This window comes from Bos grunniens, chromosome 8 (assembly GCF_055505025.1).
Source record: "Bos grunniens cultivar Pamir isolate PY7600 chromosome 8, Bosgru_T2T1.0, whole genome shotgun sequence".
Lineage (NCBI taxonomy): Eukaryota > Metazoa > Chordata > Mammalia > Artiodactyla > Bovidae > Bos > Bos grunniens.
This window is the reverse complement of record NC_141172.1, coordinates 84,159,372-84,176,820: the sequence shown is the minus strand read 5'-3', so window position 1 is coordinate 84,176,820 and position 17,449 is coordinate 84,159,372. Positions and strand designations below refer to the sequence as shown.

At 50.3% G+C, this 17,449-nt stretch overlaps 1 protein-coding gene and 1 non-coding gene across 5 annotated transcripts; one reads left to right on the top strand and one right to left on the bottom strand.

The window, feature by feature from the left end:
* Positions 1–1,330: 1,330 nt before the first annotated feature.
* CARD19 (caspase recruitment domain family member 19) lies at positions 1,331–16,668 on the bottom strand. Of its 4 annotated transcripts, none has more exons than XR_015169244.1 (6): positions 16,538–16,668; positions 5,327–5,469; positions 3,449–3,606; positions 2,179–2,238; positions 1,862–1,933; positions 1,331–1,594 (listed from the first exon to the last, which is right to left on the bottom strand). XR_015169244.1 is itself a non-coding variant. In XM_086414448.1 (6 exons), the coding sequence occupies exons 1-6, from the start codon at positions 16,542–16,544 to the stop codon at positions 1,479–1,481; spliced, it is 552 nt and encodes a 183-aa protein (XP_086270574.1). In that variant the 5' UTR covers positions 16,545–16,668; the 3' UTR covers positions 1,331–1,478. The 4 variants fall into 4 exon arrangements, 3 of the variants coding, with proteins under 3 accessions (XP_086270574.1, XP_086270576.1, XP_086270575.1); XM_086414448.1 differs by having other exon boundaries at positions 3,453–3,606; XM_086414450.1 differs by lacking the exon at positions 2,179–2,238.
* On the top strand, positions 7,991–8,117 carry LOC147367591 (small nucleolar RNA SNORA27). Its single transcript, XR_015132205.1, has one exon. It is a non-coding gene; the product is annotated as a small nucleolar RNA SNORA27 (small nucleolar RNA).
* Positions 16,669–17,449: the final 781 nt, after the last annotated feature.

The following is a 17,449-nucleotide window of genomic DNA, read 5'->3' as shown; positions in this document are numbered from 1 at the left end:
TTCTATGACAAGATCCTAAGCCTGAGGCCAGGAGGTGAGACAGATGGGTACGAACTCCCTGGCTGAGGGGACAGGCCCATCTCCCCAAGGCAATTACAGGGCTTGGCTCTGAGAACAAGGGGCTGTGTGGGGCCAACAAAGGGCTCCCCCAGGCCATTAGGGGAGGGCGTGAGGAACCAGAGCCCAAGACTTCAAATGGCACAATTATACTTTTCATCTCTAGAAGTCCTAGAGGGTTCTGTGTACTCTGTCTCAACCTCCTCTCCACCTGGATTTTGTGTTCATTTCTAGGCTCTGACCATACATGTGTCCCTGACCCCCAAAGCCAAGGTCATCGCTTCCCCAGGAGGGAGGGGCTCCGTCTCCCGGATAGTGGGATCTGAGGAGCCTCACAGGGCCCAGGAACTGGGCGTTGGCTCTGGTGACTAGACAGAGACAAGAGGGCTGATGGGGGTATCTCCCTGGGACATGTCATAGGAAGGGAATGAAGGTGGTGGTCGAGCCCCTCACGTGCCGGGTCCTCCTTTCTTGGCTCAGTGCCTCTCCTTTCAGTCTCAGCTTCTTCATCAGGAAAGCAAGGGCAGCAGCCCCCACCTTCTGGGGCTGCTGGGAGGAGTCAAAGCAACACATGCAGCACTAGAGCATCACAAGGCATTGGGCTGGTGCCCCGCCATGGCCCTCCACTAATGGCCTGGGGTTTGGCCACATGCAAGCCCCTTGTTCTGAGCCGAGCCCTGTAACTGCCTTGGGGACAAGGGCCTGTCTCCTCAGCCAGGGAGCTTGTACCCATCTGTCTCACCTCCTGGCCTCAGGCTCAGGATCTTGTCACAGAAACGTCCCTGTGCACATCCAAGAGGGCTCGGTGCTCCGCCTTTGGCCCTGGCGGCCCTGTGAGCCGAGGGAGGGTAACAGAGCAGTCCAGAGGGCCTGCCTGTCCATCCTCCGGGCCTGGGGCTGAGGACTGGGACAGAGAGCAGATGGGGGGCAGGTGTGGGGAGCAACAGTGCTCCAGGTGGGGGATGGCAAGCAGGGCTCAAGGCAGGGAGTTCTGGAGAGAAGCAGTGGAAGGAGGCCCCAGAAGGAGGGGCAGGACATGCGGCAGGGTTACATCTGGAAGAGGGCACTGGGGGACAGCCGGGGACATTTGGGGTTGGGTAGTCCACACAGAGGGGTGAGACCCAGGCTCAGAGGAGTCCGGGAAGGCAGCCTGGGCAGGACCTGGGTCTTGGGTTGGACTCAGGAAGTGAAGAACCCACAGGATCAACCTTAGTTAGAGACGCTGTCGTGTCTTGAATTGGAATCATCTAGAAAACACTCCTGAGAGAAGGGATGAGACTCAAACATTTAATATTGTTGAACACCTCTGTACAATGAAAGTAAAGTGCTTATTACAGAAATTATAAATAGCAAGAAATAAACACTTAGGAAAGAAGCAAGCCCCTGGAGAGCAACACGCAGGCAGGCAGGGCTGGGGTCGGTCAGAGGCCCCCCAGGTCATCTGTGAGAAAGGCCAGCAGGAAGCGGCTGACGTGCCTGTCAATGATGACAGGGGAGAAGCCCAGGACACGCCGGGCCCCTGGAAGCACCTTGGGGTCTGGAAGACAAGGGGGTCTCAGAACTCCTCCAGAAGGTACCTTCTCTCATCCTCGCAGCATCACCAGCCCACACCTGAGTGATGTGGGGTCCCCACGCACCGCTCCCACCCAGGACCTGGACAAGGTCAGCATGGCAGGAAAGCGACGGCGGGCATGCCACACTGGGTCACAAGGCGGGGCCTCAGGTGTGGGCCTCCGTCCATCTGGCAGGGCTCAGCCCCAGGGCGTGGGGAGGACTGGCCGAGGCCTGGCCCAGCAGCACCCACCTGGAGGGCAGCAGTAGATGAGAAGCGCCAGGCCCGCGGCCAGGCCGAGGCAGGTCAGGAAGGCCACAGGTCCTGGGGAGAAATGCGCGTGAGCAGCTCCCCGAGCCCTGAGGGGTGGGGAGGGGTCCGGAGACCTCGAGGACAGGCTCACACCTTGTGCTGGGGTCAGCCAGGCAGGGATACCCCTAGTGAGCACCCTAAGGGGATCTGTCCAATGGGCAGCCAGGACTGGAACCCAAGTTGGAATGAGAAGCCCCCAAGACAGAGGTGGAGCCCTGGGTCAGGGGACAGAGAAAAGGGAAGTGGGAGGCGGTTACCCCTGTCACTGAGCTCACAGCTTGCGTTGCCCGAGTCTAGCTCTGTGCAATCTGAGTTCTCTGGAAACAAAATCACAGGGCGTGGTTAGTCATGGGGGAGCTGGAGAGTAAGGTGGTCGCCTGCCATCGAGAAACCAAGGGGGCCGCCAAGGCCCCTCCCCGCAGACCACCCAGGCCCCTTGGGTTGTGCGGGTGCTGAGCCCTCCACACTGTGTCTGGGGCAGTGGGCGGGGGAGGGGGGTAGTCAGCACCAGGGAAGGACCCCTGCACAGTCTGGGGTCTTCTCCTTTTGTCCACTTCGTGGGAACTTGAGGACCATGGGATGGGGATTTCATTGTTCCCTGGCAACCACAAGGCACCCAACAGTGCAAACACCTGCCTGTCCCAAGTCCGATGGTGCTGAGTGAAGGCAGGGCGCCCTTTCTCTTCCCCAGACCTCCCTGGGCTCCCCAGTCAACCAGCTTCTTGATAACCCTGAGGGCACCCTGGAAGGTCCCTGACTCCAGGCAGGGCTGTGTGGTCCTGACAGCTGGGGTGACAGGGCCGTTCCATGCTGCAGCTCAGGGCCCAGGCCTGCCAGCCTGTGCTTGGGGCCCCTGGTCCAGCTGAGTGGCCTGAGGTGAGCCACCTCTGCCCTCACGGCCTCCAGCCTTTCATGTGAGGATTGAGGGACAGTAGCCACTCCCCTGGGGACCTGGGTGCAGAGGCCTCAAGACTGAGCTGCCACCCCTACCTGTGCCTTCCCTGTACCCATCCTGGCAGCTCAGAGGATCCCTCTCAAGCCTCCTGGGTCATGGGCTGGCACTTCTAAACCAAAACACATTGTCCTGGACCAGCCGTCTGTGCCAGAGACTGTTGTACAGAAACATCCACACCATGAGGCTCTACCTGGGTGAAAGTAGATACAACCTCTGTCGTGGGAGGCAGTTCACTCAAGGCTGGTATAGCCTACAGCTGTGAGCTAGTTCTGATCAGAAGCGTAAGGATTCCCAGGTTCATTAGATTATAGAGGCAAGGGTAGGACTACATGCACAAGATACTTTTGTGTAAGAAATAAAGAGCACAAGAAAAAGGGAGACAAAGAGAAGGAGAGAGACATACACAGTGACATGGAGAGACAGAGACAGGGAACCTTGGAGACAGAGATATCTGTCTTGTCTGAAATAATCTCTCTACACTCTCTGAGGGTCACACAAGACGCAACCAGAGGGTTGTCTCTGGTGAAGGGCTGAACAAGGAGATGCCAAGGCCAGGGGGTTGGGACACGCACTTACGCAGGGCGTGCCGGCTAGGCAAGCAGCTATGCAGGGGCTGGGCGTGGATGTACAGGGCCCGGTAGAACTCCTGGCAATCCCGCTCACCGCTCCGCTGCAGGTGGCCCAAGAGGTCGCAGAGACGCACTCGCAGAGACAACTTGGGGTTCCGGAACTGGAGGAGGAAGGGGCACAGAGAGATCAGGCTGGAGGACTCCGGATTCACCCCCCAGCCCCAGCCTTCTCAATGGCTGTGATGCCACCTTCGTGGCTGGAACAACCATGGGGAGGTAGCAATTGCTACCAAAGACTCAACCACTCCCATGCAGTGCCCAAGACTGTGCTACACGGCCACTAATCCTTGCACTCGCATTGGAGGTCTCGACAGGTCACCAAGAAAGATGGTGGTGACATTATTCCAAGTGTGGAAACTTAGCGGCTTGCTAACTTGGTTTTCCCACGTGTAAAAAAGGAAATAATAAACCTACACGGTATGATCATTATAGGGAACCTTCAAGGTAATGGCATAAATGATAACTTCTAGCAGTTCATAGTCTACAGGAATGTGATTCAAGTTTTAAAAAATATATCAAGGGTTGCTAAGTCACTTCAGTTGTGTCCGACTCTGTGCGATCCCATAGACGGCAGCCTACCAGGCTCCCCCGTCCCTGAGATTCTCCAGGCAAGAACACTGGAGTGGGTTGCCATTTCCTTCTCCAATGCATGAAAGTGAAAAGTGAAAGTGAAGTCGCTCAGTCGTGTCTGACTCTCAGCGACCCCCTGGACTGCAGCCTGCCAGGCTTCTCCATCTATGGGATTTTCCAGGCAAGAGTACTGGAGTGGGGTGCCACTGCCTTCTGCGATATCAAAGGTTAAGGAGAAAAAAAGGTGGCTTTTTCGATGTGGCTGACTGAAACATATGTGGTTGTAAAGGTCAATGGACAGGGTACCCGCACTGACTCCCAGAACATGGAGGCTATGGCCCGGTGCTGCCACCTGGTGGTGGTGGACCATTCTACAAGAAACTAGAGTGGAACCACAAAAGGACAGAAACGCAAAGCAAAGGCAGGTGTGCAGCAGAAACCATGGGTACCTCTGAGGAAAGGAACCATGCGGGTGTGTGTGTGTGGAGTTTCCTTTTTCTCATGTCAACATCTGAAGCTTTTCAAAATTGTTTTAAAATAGTGAATGCATATTAGACTTTTAATTACAAGACAGAAATTTGAGCCCCTACTTTTCAACTTACTGGACTACTTTTATAACTCAACAAGCATCTGAGCCAGTAGCAGGGTGTGGGTGGATTCTAGCTCTGTCGAGGATCAATATCATCTGTCCCCTGGAGAGGCCTCTACCCTCCAGAGAGCCCTGCATGTGGCCCCAAGAGGAGAAGGGCTCGCTCTGTCACTCAGCTGGGAGGCAGGTCATGTGCCCCAGAGCCCCAGCTAGTCTCTGGCACCCACCCCCATTGCCACAAGGGAGCCAGAGAAGTGGGTGGGGTGCACAAGGAGCACCCACTCTCATCCAGTGTCCCCGAAGAGGACGGGCCAGATCACACCCAAAATGACTGCCCATTTTGAACTTTTGGAAGATGCTGAGTGAAGAGTTCTGCAGCACTCAGTAGAGTCTGGTATCCCTGCTCCCCTCCCACCCTGGTACTCCCCTGTTCCCCTCCCAGGTCTGTCTCATGTTGTCACACCTCTCCTGTGATCCTCCAGCATTTCTGAAAGGGGCCAGAAGTTCTGATGACATCTAAAGAAACTAAAGCTCAAAAAAATGATGTTCTAGGCCTAAGGTCACCCCAAGGAGATAGGTTTTCACCTCCAAGCTGTCCTGCCCCCCGCTTCTCCCAGCCCAGAGAGGAAAGGATGGGAGAGCAGCCTCAGGTTCCTTGGCACCTTTTCCGCGTCCTTGTTGCTGAGGATCTGGGGATAGTAGCGGTTTAGCTGGAGGATAATCCTGTCCACCTGCTGCTCACTCAGGCGTCCGAGGCTGGTGAGGAAAGGAGTGTCCTGGACTAGGCGATCACAGTAGGTTTGCTCTGAAACAGAAGCAGAGAACACAGAACAACATGAGCCAGCACAGCCCAAGGAGGAGGTGTTGAGTCCCACACACCATGGCACAGCCATGGCAGGGACTCCTCACAGTAAGGTCCTGTGCCCACCAAGAGGTGTACCAGCTGTAAGCATCCGGACAACTGCTGACATCCCAACTCATGCAAAGCCCAGGAATCCCCCATGTCATGCCAATCCCCTTGCAAAAGAGTGGGGTGGGTGGGTGCAGTGATAAAGGTACAGAGTGCTCAAGAGCAGAGCAGAGCCTCTGGTTCCTCCTCTCTTCTGTGCCTGAGAGCTTATCACAAAACAACTCAGAAGGGTGAAGAGTCTGCTGTCTGCAGGGCCCCCAGTGCTCTCTGGAAATAGGCAGGCCTGAGGAAGGACACAGCAGCGAGAGAAGGCCCAGCTCCAAAGCTCCTACAGCCACTGTTGTCATGGGGACAGGAGACACACAGACAGAAGCACAGGGTTTAGAGTGGCCTGGCCACTTTTAGCTGGCATGGCCACCAGACATCGTATCTGCAAGGCCTTGGGAAGCTGCCACAAACAGCAGACCAACACGCCTGCTACCCAGGAGGCTGGGAAATGCTTATCCTTTTGTTTTTTTCTTTCAGAATCATCATTAAAACATCACTGTTACACTATCTCTCCCATTAAGAATGTCCCTTAGAATGACAAGCCTTTAAAGGCAGGGAGTGGATGGGAAGAAGTTGGTGGGCAGATGGCAAAGAATCTCTGAGGAAGGGTCCCAAGGCCCTGCAGCCCTAGCTACCTGAACAAGTACACCACCTTACCTATGTGAGGCAGCTTGTCTGTTTCCTGGTGGACCCAGAGGATGGGGGGTTGGTGTGCGGGCAGGCAGAGCTATATAGGAGGAGTTTCTGTATGTGACTGAAGTTAAGCTGGTATCGATTCAAATTAGACAGCTGTAACTTTACAACATTAAACATAACCCCCATGGTAACCACAAAGAAAATGTCCATGGAATATACACAAAAGAACATCAAAACGTGTCACTACAGAAAATCAACACAAAAGGAAGTAATGGAAGAAATGAAGGACAAAAAAAGCTACAAGACATACAGAAAACAAACAGCAAAAAGGTAGAAACAAGTTGTCCCTTATTTAATTGTCAGTAATTAAATATAAATGGATTAAACTCTCTAATCAAAAGACATAGATTGACAGAATAGATTTGTGATACTGTGATTTACAGTAAGATGAAATGGCAATCCACTCCAGCACTCTTGCCTGGAAAATCCCATGGACGGAGAAGCCTGATAGGCTACAGTCCGTGGGATTGCAAAGAGTTGGACATGACTGAGCGGCTTCACTTTCCTATATTCACTCAGTCATGTCTGACTCTTTGCAACCCCATGGACTATGCAGTCCATGGAATTCTCCAGGCCAGGATACTGGAGTGGGTAGCCTTTCCCTTCCCCAGGGGATCTTCCCAACCCAGGGATAGCACCCAGGTCTCCCGCATTGCAGGCAGATTCTTTACCAGCTGAGCCACCAGGGAAGCTCATGCCTACCTAAGGAAGCCTCCACAGCCTTCCCCCCAACCAAAGCGGGGTTTGGAGCACCTCCCAGTTACTAAACGCATGGAGGTGCCTGGGAGGAGCATGGAAGCTCCATGCCCCTTCTCACGTGTTTTGCCCTGTGCTTCTCTTCCACCTGGATGTTCACTTGTATCCTTGAAATATCCTTTGTAACAAACTGTGAATAGTAAGTGTTTTCCTGAGTTCTGTGAACTGCTCTAGCAAATGACAGTCAGGGGAAATCTGATTTATAGCCAGTCAGTTAGAAGCACAGGGGGCAGCCTGGACTGGTGACTGGCATTTCAAGTGGGGGCAATCTTGTGGGACTGAGCCGAAAGTGAACCTATGCGATCTGACACTCTCCAGATAGATGGTGTAAGAATTGAGTTAAATTTATAGGACACCCAGTTGGTGTCCACCAAAGAACTGGAAAATTGCTTGACAGAGGAAACCCCCACACACATTTGGTAACCAAAAGTGTCAGAAATAAAAGTGTTGAGAAATATGCATCGAGAAAAGAAATGCAAGAAGGCAAAGTGGTTGCCTGAGGAGACCTTACAAATAGCTGAGGAAAGAAGAGAAGCGAAATGCAAGGGAAAAAGGGAAAGATGTACCCGACTGAATGCAGGGTTCCAGAGAATGGCAAGGAGAGATAAGAAGGCCTTCTTAAATGAACAGTGCAAAGTAATAGAGGAAAACAAATAGAATGGGAAGACTAGAGATTTCTTCAAGAAAACTGGAGATATCAAGGGAGCATTTCATGCAAGGATGGACACGATAAGGGACAGAAATGGTATAAGGACCTAACAGAAGCAGAAGAGATTAAGAAGAAGTGGCAAGAATACACAGAAGAACTATACCAAAAAGGTTTTAATGACCCAGATAATCACAATGGTATGGTCACTCATCTAGAGCCAGACATTCTGGAGTGTGAAGTCAAGTGGGCCTTAAGAAGCATTCCTACACACCCGCTTTCACTCTGCCAATTGGACTTATGTCTTTATTGGTCATTCAAGTGGGGCAAAGGAAATAACCTTTTAAAACTCAGGCAAACTGGGTGTTTGTCTTGTAACCTGTCAGAGGAAACATTGTAAAAGAAAAAAAAAAAAAAAGAAGCATTACTACAAACAAAGCTAGTGGAGGTGACAGAAGTCCAGCTGAGTTATTTCAAATCCTAAAGGATTTTAAAGTGCTGCATTCAATACGTCAGCAAATTTGGAAAACTCAGCAGTGACCACGTGACTGGAAAAGGTCAGTTTTCAATTCAATCCAAAAGAAGAGCAAGGCCAAAGAACATGTAATCTACTGTACTACTGCGCTCATTTCACATGCTAGCACGGTTATGCTCAAAATCCTTGAAGCTAGGCTTCAGCAGTATGTGAACTGAGAACTTCCAGATGTACAAGCTGGGTTTAGAAAAAAGCAGAGGAATCAGAGATCAAATTGTCAACATTCACTGGCTCACAGAGAAAGCAAGGGAATTCCAGAAAAACACCTACTTCTGCTTCATTGACTATGCTAAAGCCTTTGACTGAGTGGATCACAACACACTGTGGAAAATTCTTAAAAGAAATGGGAATATCAGACCACTTTACCTGACTCCTGAGAAACCTGCATGTGGGTTAAAAAGCAACAACTAAAACAGGACATGGAACAACTGACTGGTTCACAACTGGGAAAGGAGTGCGACAGGCTGTATATTGTCACCCTTATTTAACTTAAATACTTATTTACTTAATATTTATTTTAACTTAAATGCAGAGTACATCATGTAAAATGCTGGGCTGGATGAATCACAAGCTGGAATCAAGATTGCTGGAAGAGATATCAACAACCTCAGATATGAAGATAATACCACTCTAGTGACAGACAGTGAAGAGGAACTAAAGAGCCTCTTGATGAGGGTGAAAGAGGAGAGTGAAAAAGCTGGCTTGAAATTCAACATTCAAAACATTAAGACCATGGCATTCTGGTCCGTCACTTCACAGCAAACAGAAGGGGGAAAAAGTGGGAGCAGTGACAGATTTAATTTTCTTGGGCTCTAAAATCACTGTGGATGGTGACTGCAGCCATGAAATTTAAAAATCCTTGCTCCCTGGAAGAAAAGCTATGAGAAACCTAGACAGCGCATTAAAAAGCAGACACATCATTTGCCAACAAAGGTCCGCCTAGTCGAAGCTATGGTTTTTCCAGTAGTCATGTACGGATGTGAGAACTGGACCATAAAGAAGGCTAAGTGTTGATCTGATGCTTTCAAATTTGGTATTGGAGAAGACTTTTGAGAGTTCCTTGGACTGCAAGGAGATCAAACCAGTCAATCCTAAAGGAAATAAACCCTGAAAGTTCACTGGAAGGACTGATGCTGAAGCTCCAATACTTTGTCCACCTGATGCAAAGAGCTGACTCATTGGAAAAGGTACTGATGCTGGGAAAGATTGAAGGCGAAGGAGAAGGGGCTGGCAGAGGATGAGATGGTTAGACAGCATCATTGACTCAATGCACATGGATGTGAGCAAACTCTGGGAGAGGATGGAGGACAGGGGAGCTTGGGATGCTACAGTCCATGAGGTCGAAAAGAGTTGGACCTGACTTAGCAACTGAACAACAACATATTAAGAAAGCCCGCATGCAGCCATGAAGACCCAGTGCAGCCAACAACAACAAAACCAGCGCCCTCCTTAAAGCAGCCTGCATAAGTGTTGACCCTTTCTGGCCAGGCTTGTCTGCAAAGGCTTTGGCCAGTGTCAACATCGGGAGCCTCATCTGCCACGTGGGGGCTGGTGGATCTGCCCCTAGCAGCTGGTGCTGCACCAGCCGTAGGTCCAGTTCTCTTCACCACTGCTGCCCTAGCTGAGAAGAAAGCAGAGGCAAAAAAATAAGAGTCTGAAAAGTCTAATGATGCCATGGGCTTTGGTCTTTTTGACAAACCTCTTCAGTAACACATTCAATAAAACGCTGAACTCTTAAAAAAAAACTTTAAAAAGGAATAAAACACTTAGAAATAAATTTAACCAAGGAGATAGAAGACTTGTACACTGATCTATAAAACACTACTCAAAGATTTGCTAAAAGATACAAATAAACGGAGAGACATTCCATGTCCATGGGTTGGAAGACTTAATATTGTGAAGATGACAATATTACCCAAAGTAATCCAGGAATTCAATGTGACCCCTATCCAAACTGCAATAAATCTTTTTTTATCTTTTTTTATTCTAAAATTCATATGGGATCTCAAGGGACTTGTACAGCCAAAACAATCCTCAAAAAAAGAACAAAGTGGATGATTCACACTTCCTCATTTCAAAATCTACTACAAAGCTACAGGAATCAAAACTGTGGCACTGACATACAGACCAATGTAATAGACTAGAAAGTCCAGAAATTAACACTATTTTGAGTTAAAAAAAAAAAGTGAAAAGACAATCCATAGAATGGGAGAAAATATTTGCAAAGCATATATTTGGTTAGGGATTAACATATATAGAAAGAGAGAGAATATAAAAACAACTCCTACAACTCAACAACAAAAAAAATCCTACAAAATAACCAATACAACGATGAGCAAAATACTTGAACAGGTATTTCTCCAAAGATGGACAAATGACTGCTAAGTACATGAAAAGATGCTCAACATCACTAGTCATTAGCAAAAAGCAAGTCAAAATACAATGAGATACCACTTTATACTCATTAGGGTAAAATAAATATATGGAGAGAGGGAATATGAATATGAGGATGAGGATAAACTGGAACTCTCATGCACTCCGTGGGCAGGTAAAATAGTACAGCTACTATGGAAAACAGTATGGCTGTTTTTCAAAAAGTTAAATACATCCGCAATTCCATTCCTGGGTATACACTCAAAAGAATTCAAAGCAGAGACTCAAACAGATATGTGCATGTCAAGTTCAGAGTAGCATTTATTCACAAAAGCCAAAAGGTAAAAACAACCCAAGTGTCCACAGACAGATGAACAGATAGACAAAATATGGTATACATACAACGGAATACCATACAATCATAAGAAGGAACGGAATTCTAATACATGGGTTCAAAAACACGGATGAACCATGAAAACCATATGCTAAGTGAAATAAATTAGACACAAAAGGACAAATGAAGTGAAGTGTTACGTTAGTTGCTCAGTCGTGTCTGACTCTTTGCGACCCCATGGATTGTAACCCACAAGCTCCTCCGTCCATAGGATTTACCAGGCAAGAATACGGGAGTGGGTTGCCATTTCCTTCTCCAGGGGATCTTCCTGACCCAGGGATCAAACCCGGGTCTCCTGCATTGCAGGCAGACTCTTTACCATTTGAGCCACCAGGGAAGCCCATACAAAAGGACAAATGTATTATTCCACTATATGAACTATCTAGAATAAGCAAGTTCTAAAGACAGAGAAAGTACCATAGTGATTAACAGGGGCTGCAGGTAGGGGTGAAAGGGGAGTTTTTGTTTAATGAGTACACAGTTTCCCTTTGAAAAAGTTCTTGAAATGCACAGTTTCACAGCACTGTGGATGTATTTAATCCCAATGAAATGGTTAAAATGGTAAATTTTATGTTCTGTATATTTTACCACACATATACATATAAATGGACATGAATCTGAGCAAACTCCAGGAGATAGTTGAGGACAGAGGAGCCTGAGCAAGCTTGCAAACAGTCGGCCACGACTTAGCTACTGAACAACAAAATACATATAAAGGTAAGTGGATAATATATTAAACTGTGGTTCAGTTTAATAAGTTACAATGGAATAAAAAGTGATAAAAAGACCTACAAAGTTACAAAAAGACATTGAGGAAACAAATGCATTTTGTTAAAGGTTAAAGAAGCCAATTTGAAAAGGCTATATACTATATGATCCCAAGTATATATTTTAGAAAATGCAAAACAATGGAGACAGTAAAAAGATTAGAGGTTGCCAAGGGTTATGGAAGAGGGAGGGATAAATAGATGGAGCACAGAAGATGTTTAACCCAGTAAAACTTCTTGTATGATACTGTAATAGTGGATACTGGACATCATGAATTTTTCAAAAAACTCATACAGTGTACAACACAAGGAATGAATCATCATATTAATATGGACTTCAGTAACAACTGAAATTAATAATACTGTATCACTATTGGCTAACAACCATACAAATGCAAACTACTAATAATAGAGGAAATGGGGTGGGGGGAGCCCTCTGTGCTATCTGCTAGATTGTCTATAAACTAAAAATGCTCCAAAAGTAAATTCTAGTAATTAATAAGAAATACTATTTGGGAATTCCATTGTTGAATTTTTTTTCTTTTAAAATTTTATCTATTTTATTTTTGGCTGTGCTAGGTCTTCGTTGCTGTGCGGGCTCTCCTCCAGTTGTGGTGAGCAGGGGCGACTCTCTAGTTGCGGTGCACAGGGCTCAGCTGTTGCAGCTCGTGGGCTCTAGAGCACAGGCTCAATAGTTGTGGCACAAGGGCTGAGCTGCTCTGCAGTTTGTGGGATCTTCCCAGATCTGGGATAAATGTCTCCTGCATTGACAAGCAGTTTCTTTACCACTAAGCAACCAGGGAAACCCTCCATTGTTGAATTTTAAAGATGAAAACAACAGTCACAGAAAGGAGATGAATTCTTGGATTGGGTGGTGTTCACTGGAAAGGAGCATGAAGGACTTTCTGGAGTGACAGAAACGTTCTAGCTTGATTTGGCCTGGGCCAGTTGTTCCATGAGTATATACATTTGTCAAAACTTAAGAGAATTTTTCACTAAAAATGAGTGTATTTATAAGTAAACCTCAATAAAGTTGATTTTTAAAAAATAGGGTCACTGAGTTGGAACAAGTGGGGCCTCCTCCCGATTTCTTCCGTGGGCCCAACTCAATAGACCATTTACCTTCTCATCTCTCTCTCCTGATGCTACCTCCTCCTGGATTGTCTATTCCCCCCAGAATAAGAATTTCTAACTTTTGATTCTCCCAGTCTCTGAAAGTATATTTTGAAGACAGACTTGTCAGAGCTCCAACGTGGTAAAGAAGCCATGGACAGGGATGCAGAGACATCTGTCACCACCATGTGGCAGGACCCTCCTGGCCACCTGGCTTCATCACCTGTAGCCTCTCTGATTAAAGAGTTAATAATATTGGCCATAGTTCATGGACTGGGACCCATGCTTGGGCATTCTGGGAGCTCTGTGCATCATCATTCTTCTATCAGCTCTGCTACACAAGCATGACCACTACCCTCATTTTCAGAAGGAGAAACTGAGGCACAATAAATAGATAAGGTACCTGCTTAAGAACTCAATCAGCTGGAGAGTGATGGATTGATTTCAGGACCCAGGCACAGTGTTGGGGCCCATTTCTGCCTCTCTGATCAATCTACTAATTAATCATGCAATTTAGCTGCATCATGTCTGCTTCTGACCAAGCCACGGGCCGTCTTGTGTGTGCTGCCAGTGTGTGCACTGTGCATAGGGCTGGCACACACTAAGCACTCACTGAAGAGTTTTGGAACGAATGGACATAGGTCCAAGGCTCAGGGCAAGGGCTGTCAGTGGACAGTGACTAGCACTTCTGCAGTGGCTCCTCCCACCCTGCAGGCTGCTAGCCAGGGGAGCCACCACTGGCTGGAGCTGTGAGTCACTTGGCATAATGGCACAGCCTGGGGACCACAGCTCCGGGCTCTGCCGTGCCCTGTGCTTCCTGTGGCCGTTGTGAGCTGTGCACACAAACCACACCCAGGTGGCCATTCACAGGCATGACAAAGCACAAGAAAGGAAACCAGTTTGGCCCCAAGTGACAGTCCCAGACAGTTTTTATAGGAAGGAGGAAAATGAATGCTCTGGCAAAAAAACTCACCAGACCTTCACCAGCAGCCTTTGCTAAGCCCTACCTCCCCCATCGTTGTTTTTTTCTTTGGTTGCGCTGGGTCTTCACTGCTGCATGCAGGCTTTCTTTAGTTGCAGCAAGCAGGGGCTACTCTTCTTTGTAGTGTCTTCTCTTGTTGCAGAACACAGGCTCTAGGCACACAGGCTCAGTAGTTGCAGCGTGCGGGCTCTAGGGTAGGTGGACTCAGCAGCTGCGGCACATGGGCTCAGTAGTTGAGGCTCATGGGCTCCAGAGCACAGGCTCAGTAGTTGTGGCGCACGGGCACAGAAGCTCCATGGTATGTTGAATCCTCCCAGACCAAAGATCAAACCCGTGTCCCCTGTGACCATGGAAGTGCCCTCCCCCATCATCTTGCCCTACTGGCACCACAAGCATAGTTGGGCTGGCCAACCTGTTAGCCTGACCTGGCACTGGAGGCCCTGTGGGAGCTGGCCTCACTTGCCAACCAGGTCTCCCAGCCCCTGAGCCAACCCTGCACAGCAACACCCAACTGCAGCATTCTGCTTCGGATTCCCAGGAACAAGAACACCTCTCCCTATGGTTTCCACCTGGCCAACTCCCCTCAAGAGACTTTCCTGAGCTCCCCACCCACCACCACCCCCAACAAAGTCCAGATGCTTGGGCCTCAACCTCCCCTCCCAAAATGAATCTCCCAGAATCCCCTCCTGTCCCAGTGTCCAACCTGGCCTCAGGCATGGAGCTGCAATGGCCCACTTGCCAGCACGCCACAAGGAAGGAGCCGGTTCTGCAGCAACAGTAATTGCTACAGTGATACCTGGTCAGTGTGGCCCTGCACAGATGCATGAGGCTCCACACGCTCACTCTGCGACCCTTCATAAAGGCCCCAGAACGAGACAGGTTGCTACTGGTGCACGGAGACAGTAAGCCCGGAACTTGGGACCTACAGCCTTGCAGGCCTGTTCATTTGGCCCTCCCAGGCCTGCACTCTCTGGGCCCTAGTTCCCCATCCCCAAAATGAAGGACTCTGAGGGAAGAGGCCTCTAGAAGCCCAGGACACAGAGACTGTAGGGAGAATGGGGACTGGAGGGCCTGGTCAAGGTCTGGTCCTGGCTCCGCCACTGACTGCCCCAGCAGTCTAGGGCACCTGCCCAAGCTGAGTCTTTGTTTCCTCATTCACACACAGAGATATTCCATATTTCCCCATACAGCAGGCCTGAGTAGCAAGCATCTGATGCAGGACCAGATGCACAGTAGGTACAATAGACCTTTGAACAGTGAGGGGGTTGGGCGACAGACCCCGAGGAGCCAAAAATCCACACATTACTTTACAGTCAGTCCTCTGTATCCATAATTTTGCATCTGAGAATTCAACCAACCTCAGGTCAGGCAGTAGTTATGTATGCATCGAAAAAAATTCACGTATTTGAAACTGTCACATTTGAAACTCTAGGTCAGAGGATCAACTTTACTCAGAAATAGCAGCCACAGATTAAAAACAGTTCAGAGAGACGACAGGGGAATGAGTAGTAACTGGGGTCTCTTCTGGCTTAGGCTGGTACACTGGTGTCCTGGAAATCACCAGGTTCCTGCCCATCAAATCTTACTAGTATATGGGACTTAGGCTGGGACTTCAGTGACAGCTACAGAGAGAACAGGGACTTCAGGGGCCTCCCAGACCCTGTGGGTCACCCTAGGTGACTTTTACCTCAAAAGCATTCCCTGAAATAAGGTATGGCTTCTGGAAGCCACCACACTCCCTGATTACACTGGCATGAACTCTCACTAGCCTGTTACTCTCATGGAGCTTCTCCTACAGGGAAAGGTCCACAGAGGAGGATCACTCTGCTCAGGATCAGGAAGGTGGTGGGTGGGTCCCCATTCCGAGAGGCCCTTGGAGGATGGCTGGGCTAGGGACTGCATTCTGGGGGGAAAAAAAAGCTGGAGGGGCTGGGGCAGTCCAGATGGGGCACAAAGCCTTGGGAGACAGAGTGTGTGTGCAAGATCCCCTCGGGCCTGTCCCTGGACAAGGGGTGCAGCCTGGGAGATGCCAGAGTCCCACAGGTACCACACACTGCCCAGGAAGGCACCACCCGTTGGGCAGACTTCTCAGGGGACTCCTAACAGAAGACACAGCCTTCTATCAAGAGTTTCTATATCTCCTGATAGAAGCACAGTAGAACCCCAGAGAGTATTCCTTACCACCAATTACTTTCACCTCCTAGTGCCAGGCCACAGATCCTCACCCCAGCAGCTCCCCACCTGCAGACATACGTTGGCCTCTGCCCTCCTGGAATCACCCAAGACCTGGTCCCCGCCACTAGAACCTTCCATGGCTTGACCTGGCCTCACAGCACAGAACACGCTAAGGCTCGGCCCCTAACGCTCAGAAGCCTCCAGGGCATGACGTGGCTTTGCCCACCAGAACTCTCCAGAGCTTGTCCATGGCCCCCGCCCCCAAGCACCCTCCTAGACCCGGCCTGGCCTCGCTCCCAAAGAACCCAGCCCTGGGCCGCGCGCCGCTCTGCCGTCGCCCTGTCGACAGGGCACTCAGTCACGGGCAAGGTCACTCGCCGTCGCAGCGAGGAGTGGCATCGGGACACTCGGATCCTACGCGCCACCGTGGCCGCGTGCCTGTCTCCGCATGGCAGGCACGACCGCGGACCGCGCTCACCTGTCATGGCGGCGGCAAGCCGTGCATTCGGCCGACCCGACCCGTCCCCCTGCCGCTGTCAGCCCGTGTGGTTGTCCGCGCGTTGCCCGTGGGTCCGGTTGACCGCCTCCCGCTCCGGCCCGCTTTTTCCCGGTGGGCCCCGCCCCTGGTATCCTCTCGGCGAAGCTTTAACCCCGCCCTCACTGAGCCCGCCCCTTCCCGCTAGGCCCCGCCCATGGGGTCGGCGGCGCTGCCGCAGGGTCTAAAACCCTCAGCTTTCCCTGCAGTGCAGCTTCCTAACGCGTGGGCTACGGACGCCGCTGAGCCCTTAGCCCCGCCCCTCGCTGGATCCGCCCTTCCGGGAATCCAGGGCCTAGTCTTTGTCAACGCTAGGGCTCTAAACCCTGCCCTCACTGAGCCCCACCCTTGCAGACCTTAACTAGTTCGCGACCACAACCCTGAACCCCGCCCCTCGCTCGGTCCTCATTAGTTACCGGGCCTCCGAAAGCCTTGAGCCTGACTCCCGCCCACAGGAGGTGCCCTCAGCTCCGCCCCTCACTGAGCTCCGCCCCCGCTGCTCTGGGCTAAATCACCGCCGTATCCTGACTCTAAACACCACCATTGTAGCTCCGCCCCCTCGGCGCTAGCTACGTCGCTGAGCAGTCCTGAGCCCCTCCCCTCCTCGCTCGAGCCTCACTCCAACTTTGGCTCAACTTCGTTTGTAGCCCACGCACTTCTCCCAGTCCTGGCTCCATCTTGGTCTGCCCTGGTCCCGCCCTGTCTTTGCCTGGCGGGCCAGCCAGACTGTAGACATGGTTGAGCTCTTTGCAGCAGTCAGCGGTGCTTCTGCTTTCCGCGCCGCCACCTATTCCCGCCCCCCCCCCCCCCCCCCCCGCCAACTACCTCGTTCCCCGCTCCCATGAGGGAACTGGA

What these genes read in the sequence shown, in the direction of transcription:
- CARD19 (XM_086414448.1), bottom strand. An exon ending in GCCTAGCCGGCACGCCCTGC is followed by an intron (nt 2,239 to 3,452) that starts GTAAGTGCGTGT and finishes TTTTGTTTCCAG; the next exon opens with AGAACTCAGATTGCACAGAG. An exon ending in CTGTGAGCTCAGTGACAGGG is followed by an intron (nt 1,934 to 2,178) that starts GTAACCGCCTCC and finishes ATTTCTCCCCAG; the next exon opens with GACCTGTGGCCTTCCTGACC.